General features: G+C 29.0%; 1 protein-coding gene across 3 annotated transcripts; it reads right to left on the reverse strand.

The window, feature by feature from the left end:
• Window positions 1–5,375: 5,375 nt before the first annotated feature.
• On the reverse strand, window positions 5,376–9,307 carry LOC101504012 (zinc finger CCCH domain-containing protein 18-like). 3 transcript variants are annotated; one of them, XM_004491427.3, is made up of 8 exons: window positions 9,148–9,307; window positions 7,360–8,298; window positions 7,086–7,241; window positions 6,810–6,986; window positions 6,332–6,417; window positions 5,988–6,251; window positions 5,796–5,886; window positions 5,376–5,679 (listed from the first exon to the last, which is right to left on the reverse strand). In XM_004491427.3, the coding sequence occupies exons 2-8, from the start codon at window positions 8,277–8,279 to the stop codon at window positions 5,607–5,609; spliced, it is 1,767 nt and encodes a 588-aa protein (XP_004491484.1). In that variant the 5' UTR covers window positions 8,280–8,298; window positions 9,148–9,307; the 3' UTR covers window positions 5,376–5,606. The 3 variants fall into 3 exon arrangements, with proteins under 3 accessions (XP_004491484.1, XP_004491480.1, XP_004491481.1); XM_004491423.3 differs by having other exon boundaries at window positions 6,332–6,423; XM_004491424.4 differs by lacking the exon at window positions 9,148–9,307 and adding an exon at window positions 8,964–9,098 and having other exon boundaries at window positions 6,332–6,423.
• Between the last annotated feature and the right edge of the window lie 214 nt (window positions 9,308–9,521).

The raw sequence follows: 9,521 nt of genomic DNA on the forward strand, positions 1-9,521 counted from the left end.
TATTTAAAATTGTACCAAATACTACAATAATATGTCCCTCATAGTAATCATTTAAAAAAATATTCATCAATAAATTTAACTTCCTTCATATGCGATATTTCAATTATATCACAGTAATTTGAAACATTTTTCAAATTTAAAATATTATATGCGTAATTTAATATATTTTAATAATTAATGATACAAAGAATGTAATTTAGAAGATTAAATCGAAAAAAGAAAATTTAAAGATTCTAACAAAAAAAAAAAAGCTAAATTAAAAAAACTACGTGCTTATTTTTGTGTTAAAAGGATCACTTAATACTTATCATTTAATTTAGCTCTCATTATTGCTATTAATTTGTCAAAAGAAATAAAACTCATGAATCGCTACATAAATCTCCCATTTTCTTAATGCTCTTGTTGCTATTTAACTTTGTCTCTAGTCGCTCATCGCTTACATTTTTTTTAAAAGCCAGTAAATATTAGCATTTATAATATGTTCTGCATTCGAATTTAAAATAAAATATTAAAATAATATCATAAATAATTCACATAATTTTTTTTTTCATACACATTTTAAAGTTTTGCACGACATTTATAGGTTTTACACCTTTAAGAATGTCATTTTAATTTTAAAAAAAACATCTGACACACTTTTTTATTTTGTTATTTAGATAAAAAGAAACCCTAAATTGTCTTCCCTTCATCTCAAACAAGAGGATTGTTTTATCTAGAAGTTTTTGCATTGTAGTATATAAAATTCAAAGAAGTGTCTCAAGTCCACTTGTTAATAAACTAAAAATTATAAAAATTAATTAAAAATATATTGAAATTTATGTTTTCAACCATTTGATAAATTAAAAGTTGTTTTTTATGTAAAACTTCCATTTTTAATTCCTTAAAAAGTGTCATAAGGTCACTTATCAACAAAACTCTAAATTAAACAATAATGATAAGATGAGAACAACATTAAAGATGGATTGCCTATTGTTATTGAAGAATAAATTAACACTAATAACGATTTCGTGCAATTAAATGAATATGAAGAAAAAATAAACAACAAATAATTACTACATATCATTAACCAAAGATGTTATGAGAAAAGAAAGGTAGATATATAGGTGATAGACACCATCTTCCCTATTTAATTTTTATTTCACTCACACTCTCTACATCAAAATATGATGCTTTAAAAATTGTCCAAAAAATGATTCTTTAGAAAATGACTTTGCATGTCCACTAGTATGAATGTGGTAGTTGGAGTTACCTCTTATTCGCATTGAGTAATGATGATATATTTCTTCATTTTGAGATAGATGTCTATCACTGACTAGATTAAATGTTGTAGGAAACAATGTCTTTGAGACGCACTCTTGGTGCTAGCTAGTGTTGTTGCTAATGGGATCGGTGAACTAAGGATGACGCAAGTTATGGCACAAATGGATGTTGCTATCGCTGCTCAGAATGAACGTGACTTGCAAAGAGATGAAAGGGAAGAAAGAGTCACGGAACCTAGAGGTTTGGCATATTTCTAGAGACACGACCCTCCCAAGTTCTATGGAAATGTTGACCCCGAAAAAATCGACAAATAGATATAGAAAATAGAAAAGATCTTTGAAATGATTCAGTATCCACCCTTGGTGAAAGTGAGTTATGTCCCTTATCTATTACTTGGTGATGATGAGTATTGGTGGATGAACACCAAATTGATAATGGAAGCTGCTCAAGAAGAGATTAATTGAGAATATTTTTAGATGAAATTTCTGGATAAGTATTATTGCATAAAATTCAAGTGTACAAGTTTGTTAAGTAGTAGTATATAAGATTATCAAATTCACATATATTAATTTAATAACTACCAAACTAATCAAGATTTTATCGTATTCAAGTTCTTCATCAATTGTGACTGTGATAATTTTGGCTTCATCCGGCTTAGGTTTAATTTGAGTGGACGATGCATATTGAGGCCTTAGAGATAACACATGAATATTTTGCATCAAAGTTGTATTATCGATATCTAGCTCATTTTCCTGTTTTAGACTTTGCAGTTGCATGCAAGGTGCTATGTAAGCATGTGTTACATTTGAAGGAGTAGGAATTATATTGATCTCAAGGCAGATCTCATAGTAATTACAATAATTTCTAATTGGAAAGTCTTTACTATCATGCCCCCATCAAGTCACAATATTGACAACGAGGAGGAAGAAATGTGTTAAATGTCTTCTAAGATCTTCTAATTTAGCCTCTAATATATATTCACACGTTTTTCTCTTAAGTTTGATTTGTTCTTAATTACCCAATATGTAGTTTCTGACAGTTTTTCTCTTGACCATGTTTTTTATTCTACAAAAACAAAAATCAACTGCAAACATGCTTTGAGAAGTGGGTGAGCATGCACAAGTAACAAAAAAAATTCTAATAAAATTAATAACAATTAAATAAATAAATACTTTTTTTAATAAACTAAAGTGCAAAACAAAATTGAAATAATAATAATAACAAATAAAAATAACATATTTAAAATAATTAAGTATATTAATAATAATAATAACAACAAAAATTAAAACAAACAATTTTTTTAATAAAATAATTAAAATTAAACTAAATAAAAAAATGTTTAGAGTAATAAAAAAAATTCGCTTAACATTGTTAAATTAATTTTTGGCAACGACACCAAAAATTTGTTGCACAAAGTTCCGCAAGTATACGAGTTTGTCAAGTAATAGTATATAAGATTATTGTATCCACTTAGATTAATTTAACAAGTATAAAATTAATCAATATTTTATTGTATTTAGACTAATAAAAATTATTGTTGGTTCGCGATAATGAAAACGTAAAGATAGCATAATCCATCTCGTAAAATTATAACGAGAGTATACAACAACACAACTTCAAATTAATGGAAAGTAAACGTATGGTCATGGTTTTACTTATAATATCAATATCCCTAGTCCTAGTTGGATATAAATTCTAATTTATTTTCTCAATTATCAATCCATCTTTAAAACTATTAACAAATATTTGTCATTCAATGTAATATTTGTTTCCCTAAAATAATCCTTTGATTGATCATACAAAAAATATAATTAAAAGAAAGCATAAAGAACCAAGAGGTTGAGTGATTGAATTAATATCTATGTTTCATCATTTCAAATCTTAATCTTAATTATTCTAAAGATCTATCAATTAATTGTAGTTGGCTACTAGTCCATTGATTGATTAAGGCATAAAAAAATAAACTAGAATTAAAACTAAGACACAGTAAAAAGGCATTTTAATCACAAGATTCACCATAGACTCTAGAAAGGAGCTTAATTACTCATTAACATATAGAAAATAAAACAAATAGGTTTAAAATAGAGGGTCAATACTCTCTTAAAATTATATAAAAATAGCTTTATCAAGTATTTTTCATTTAGCACTAGAAAAATGTTAGGTGATGATTGTCTGTAAATTTGTCAAGGTGGTATGATCGTAGGAGAATATTCGGCGAAATTTGAATCATTGTCATGATATTTCAAATTTTTCCTTCAGACCGTTGATGAAGACTTTATGTGTCACCGCTTCTAAAATGGGCTAAGATATGAAATTCAAGATTATGTCACGCCTCTGAGAAACAAATGATTCCAACCAAAATCGTAGTCAAGGTCAACTCGAGAAAAAGTTGTATCATCGTTCTCAAGTAGCTAACCAAGGACAATATTGTCCTACAATTCCAGACTCGAGAGATAGAGGAAAGACAATGAGAACTAAGTCATATTGATATCGTTGATAAGTGTAATGAAAAGAGTAATCTATGTTACAATTGTCAGAAACCAGGACACCTTGTCAAGGACTGTCGGGCATCAAAGGATGATGCTTTAGTGGATGCAACTAAAGTCATATGTCCAATAGCTCAAGAGCGAGTCTATAGTATGAATGGTCGACGGGTCTCTTGTCCAAATGAATCCTTTCAAGGAGGTGTGAAATCTTAAGTCACATCCAACCCGTTCTTCTTGATCTTAAGGCAACACATTCATTTATTTCTATGGGTTGTGTGAACCTATTGAAGTTTCATGTCAGAACTTTATTGTTTGATTTGTCTGTTATTATTGATGCTGATGAGACTTTAACTACCAATGCAACTTGTATGTACTATCTTGTAGTTGTGTTGGATAGGAAGTTTATTGTGAATCTCATTTGTTTGCCTCTTAAGATCCTTGATGTTATCCTCGGGATGGATATACCATTATATTTTGTTAGATTTTGGTCGTAAGATTGTAATTTTCCTCGACTCAAGGCTTTCAAAATTTCTAGCTGCACGTGAAATCTTGGTCGATCACTCTTAATGATGGAGATAGGGGATGCCAAGATATAAGATTTGCTAGTGGTTAAAGATTTTTCATATATGTTTTCGACGGATGTACCTAGCCTACCCCTAGTGCGAGAGACTAAGAATTAAAATATTAAATAATACAATTTTGGACTAACAAAAACATAATGTTGCAACTTGAATTGATACTAACCAAGTCAACCACTTTGCTTGGAGAAAAAAAAAAACGTAAGCTATAGATTTGGTAGTGGAGTACTAGAATGGAACACATATCTTGTAGTCAAAATTTACGGTTATAATTTCCTTTATTTTTTGTTATAAAACAAAAATTAAGGAAAAGTGGTTAGCTCACTTATTATTATAGTATATGTATCAAAAGAGTAGAAAGACAAATCATATCATTCAGAATAAGTATATCAACTCAAAGATAAAGAGACACTGCTATATCCTCTAAGGTGAGTAAAATTCACATGTTTTGCAAAATGTGTTGTATTGTATTAGATTATTGGGTTATTAATTACTGTATAAATGAATTTATAGATGAGATGATAAATTATAAGTTATAACCCCTATTGTATTATGAGTATATAGGAGATAGAATATTATTCTTGCTCTAAAACCTGCAACATGCCAATAAGTGATAGTTCTAAAACCTGCAGTATGTATTACTATTTCTTTCCTACTTAGAAATTGAGTAATGTTTGTAAAAATTATAAAATAATAATAATGATGATTTGGTGGCGTTTATTATTTTAAAGATTTTTTGTAAAACCAAATTTAAACCTTATTGCAATTTAGTGTTTGAATAATAATAATAAGTACATTTTTAGTGTTATAATTTTGAACATATAATTCTAGGAACGATAGACGTTTTTATGTGATATTTGAAATTAAATAAGTCTGTATTTTTTTTATAGCTGTGGATTAAAAATGATCTCAAATGTATATTTTTAATCATTGGATTAGCATAGACGGTTGGATTTAAATTGGATTAAATCCTCCAAATTATAATATGTTGATTGGATTCAACTCCTTTTGAGATGAGAAAGAGACAGCAAATTAGAAAAAAGAATAGAAATGAATTAAGTAACTCATAACCATATATTCTAAAATATTCTCCCTTCAAAAATAAAATATAAACTAACAAAAAACTCTCAACTATATAATAATGCTCCAAAATAAAACTTTTTGTAATCTACCTATAACTAAAAACAAGAAACTAACTAAAAATAAAAAACTTGTTTTACATGTATCAGAAGTAGTTCCACCTCTTCAACATGTATATAACTACATTACAAAGTGTTTCTAATCACTTCTTAAATATATCACTTTCAATTGTTGGAAATGAAAATGGACTATCAGGGAGATGAAATCCTTCATTGCTGCATAAAATTACAAACATAAATAAATAAATATCATAACTTATAAAATATGAATTCTAAATAATGTAATCATTTCATGTGAAATTGTGAACAAACATAGGAAAAATTCTATATACCTAGTCCCTTCAGAAGAATCTTTATCTGTGTTTTTGACATTGTTATCCAATGCAACAGTTAATACAGGCTGTGAATTGAATTTGAAATGATCTGTGTCCAAAAAACAGTTTCAAATAGTATAACAAATAATTATATGCATAAAACATATAGAATAATAACAAACCAAAATTGAAATCTGCATTATCAATTACCATTTTGAGCTTTCAACTCATCTTTTAACTCATCTAGGCACAAATCTATGGAGAAGCCAAAATTAGAGTAAACGGACGAAGGAGATGAGACGGGCAAACGAGGTGAAAGCGGCAAAGGAGGTGAAATCGGCAAAGGAAGCGGTCTTCGAGTTTGGCTAAAATGCAGTTGCGCAAGACGTCTCCTTTCCAACTCTAAGACTTGCTCCTCCTCTTCTTCAATCAACTGTCTCCTTTGATATTGATGGTTTCCATTATTTCTTGAAACTGCATAAAATTTTGCATTAGATGAGTTGAACAATAGCTTTTTCCATAAGAAAATTACAAAAATAATTCAAAATATGTACCTCTGTCGCATTCATAGTTCATGTTTTCTGAGTTATTTCGACCATTATCAAGTTGGTCTAATATATCTAGTATATCTTGGTGCCTCCTGCAACTAATTGAAATACACGCCCAAGTTATTATGAAATAAGACATTCATTATAAGAGTTGGTTCAAAATATCATATATCTCTGTGAGTGTATTGAAAAGACTAGTTTTGGATTATCAAATAACTATATAGTAACCATAACTTCACATGTTTTAGGCTTAAGCCTTTGGTATGCTAATATGAATTTTGAAAATTATATATATGTAAATAACAGAGTTCTATATATACATAACTAAATAACATAAAAGATTCAAAGAAAATACTCATAAGCATGACATATAAATTGTTCAAATTGATAACAAAGCATCAAATAACAGTAAATAATGAGAATTTGAAGCTATAGAACTCGAAAACAAAACCTTATAATCGAAAAAAGAAGCAAAGTAATTCACCTTTCAACTCTTGCCCTCTCCCTATAAGGTTTCACAAGCACCCGAGACCCACAAACATAATGAGGATTTCCGTTATCCAAAATCATTCTAACGGTTTTGGGATCAGCAAATGTTACAAAACCAAACATCCTTTTCTCCTGGCATGGAATCCTAACATCTTCAACAAATCCAATTGTGCTGCAAAGGCAAAATATGTAAAAACAATTTGCTAACACGAATAATTAGCAGCAAAAAAAGTGTGAATGTTGCATAGTCGCGCCAAAAATGTAAATTTACTTGAAGTATTTTGCGACATCCTCTTCAGTGAAAGTGCTGTCAGCTGGAAAAGTCAAATATATTTGCCGCGAGGCACTAATATTTTGAACAGAATCTCCCTTTTGAATGTATTTTGGAGCATCTTCAGCCAGAATCACAGAATGCTGCCCATGAGGCCTGGATAAGTTTTGTCAATCACAGATTGTGAAAAACATTTTGTACTAAATAGTGTATTGCAGAAAAATAAAATTATAAATATATATTCATGGAAATGATTTATAAAATTAAAATTAACCTGTCGATCAGCCGAATACTATTAAGTTGCACAAGAAGCTTTGTCAAACTGTAGCCAGACTTACCATGTCTCTTGCTCTCAGTTAAATAACCATGAGCTTCGAGTCGCTTTTTATATTTATCATAGTAAGCTGATGGCAAAGAAGCAATTGATATAGGATTGCCTCTTCTCTGCTTAAGAAGCTCAATAATTTCAGACTCTATCTGTGCTAATAACACTTTTTCCTCATTATTATTATTATTATTACTATTATTATTATTATTAGCACTATCATGAGGGAAGCTCTCATGAGGAACTTGACAATGAATGTATCTACAGTTACTTCCATGCTTACAAAAACCTTTTCTGAAATAGTGACAGTTCTTGGGTTGAATTTCATCTAACCTTCTGCTGCTAGAATTTCCACCCAAATCGACAGAAGAAGAAGAAGAAGCATCTAAGCCATTGTAATCATTGACAACAATACCTCCACAATTTCTGGTATTTACATGATCTAAATGACTACTCTCCAAACACAACAATTGTTTTGGTCTAATGATTTCTCTCATATATTCTTGATCTACATGGTTACCAGGTTGTCTACCCCAAATGGAATTTCGAACCGGAAAGCCTGGTGGTGGTGGTAAATACCTATAACCTTGTTGTTGAGGGGTAATAACATTAGGTGGTGGTGGTGGTGGTGGTGGCAGTGGCGGTGGCGAAATCGGAGTCATCAATGATTTAACAGCCATCATATGAATCTCAGTTTTGGCTTTAGATACTACTTCATAGAAGATATGGTCAGTACAAGAAGCTAATCTAGCCAGTTCTTGGTCACCATGTTCTTGCATAAGAATATATCCAATTATCTTAGCAGCATTCTCAGGCTCAAATTTCTGAATTCTATCATAAACAATTCTTGTGTAGTCTGAAATATCCATTGTTCTTATCCTTTTGTCACTGAAAAAATGTTAACATAAACTTAGTGAATATTATTGAGGAAGCATTTAACATAAAAAAATATTTGGAATTCAAAAACAAAAGAGACTAGTGTTAATGAACTGAAAATTGCAGACATACTATATACCATAAAAATTGACTAAACAAAAAAAAAACACAGATTCTGAGGAAGAAATTGAACAAATACAAAATAAAAGTGATGTTTTCTGCAAAAAAAAATAAAAATTAAAGAAAACGACAACATGTTACCCCAAATAGTTATAATTAACCTAGAGAGACAGATTCTTATATGATCATTTTGAAAAATATTTTCCTCAATTTTCTCTTTCTTAACTCAAAAAGGAAGCATTTTTAATGCAGAGAAGCAAATGGCACTAACGTGGAAACAGAAAATCACACACTTCTAATCAAATCATCACAACAACAACATGAAAATTTCCAAAAAGCAAACAACGTAAAACAAAAATGTTACAAACAAACAAACAAACAAAAACCAGCATTAGCATTTCAAGATTAAAATTTAATAAAGGAACAATTTTTTTGCAACATTAAGTAGAATTGATTTATTTAAAAAATCACCCTTTATCAAAAACAACAATTCAAAGCGAATAAAAGAAAAAAGAACACTTAAAAAATAAAACACACCATGAAAGTTACATACATACCCATTAAAGAGAAAAGAAAATAAAAAGAGGATAGTGGTTCAAGAGAGTTATAGAAGGTTCTCACTCTCTGTATCTCTCTTAAACTCAAACACTTAAGTAGTACTACACTGAATAGTGTTACATATATATATATATAATTCAGTTTTTATATAAAGTTTCAAACTTTTTGAAAAATCACGCTTACCTGTCAAATGGTCAGAGATTTGTGGCAACATAGTTTGCTTGACTCAATCAAATTTCATAACTGAATGGAAATTTAGAACTGCCTCTAAAAAACCACCCTTATTTTTTGGGTGAACTCAAACATAGTCAAAATAGAGTCACTGTGCAACGTATCTTTTAAACCAACACTTCATTCATTTGAGGAGTATATTAGATTTCATAATTTTAATTTATATATTAATACTTTAATTATAATTAATTTTATTATTATATAAGATATTAATTTAAATATTTTATTTAATATTATTATATATTATTTTAATTTAAATTTAAATTTAAAATAAAATTGAATTTAAATTTAAAATAAAATTAAATTTAAATTTTTATAATAATAAT

The sequence above is a fragment of the Cicer arietinum genome, chromosome 2, assembly GCF_000331145.2.
Source record: "Cicer arietinum cultivar CDC Frontier isolate Library 1 chromosome 2, Cicar.CDCFrontier_v2.0, whole genome shotgun sequence".
NCBI classification, from domain to species: domain Eukaryota; kingdom Viridiplantae; phylum Streptophyta; class Magnoliopsida; order Fabales; family Fabaceae; genus Cicer; species Cicer arietinum.

Excerpts from the sequence above, each read along its gene's own strand:
- LOC101504012 (XM_004491423.3), bottom strand. The coding sequence starts at position 8,279 with ATGGATATTTCAGACTACACAAGAATTGTTTATGATAGAATTCAGAAA. Across the intron at positions 6,424-6,809 it reads GAGAGGGCAAGAGTTGAAAG|TTGCAGGAGGCACCAAGATA; the intron begins GTGAATTACTTT and ends TATTTCAATTAG. Across the intron at positions 5,680-5,795 it reads GATTCTTCTGAAGGGACTAG|CAATGAAGGATTTCATCTCC; the intron begins GTATATAGAATT and ends AATTTTATGCAG.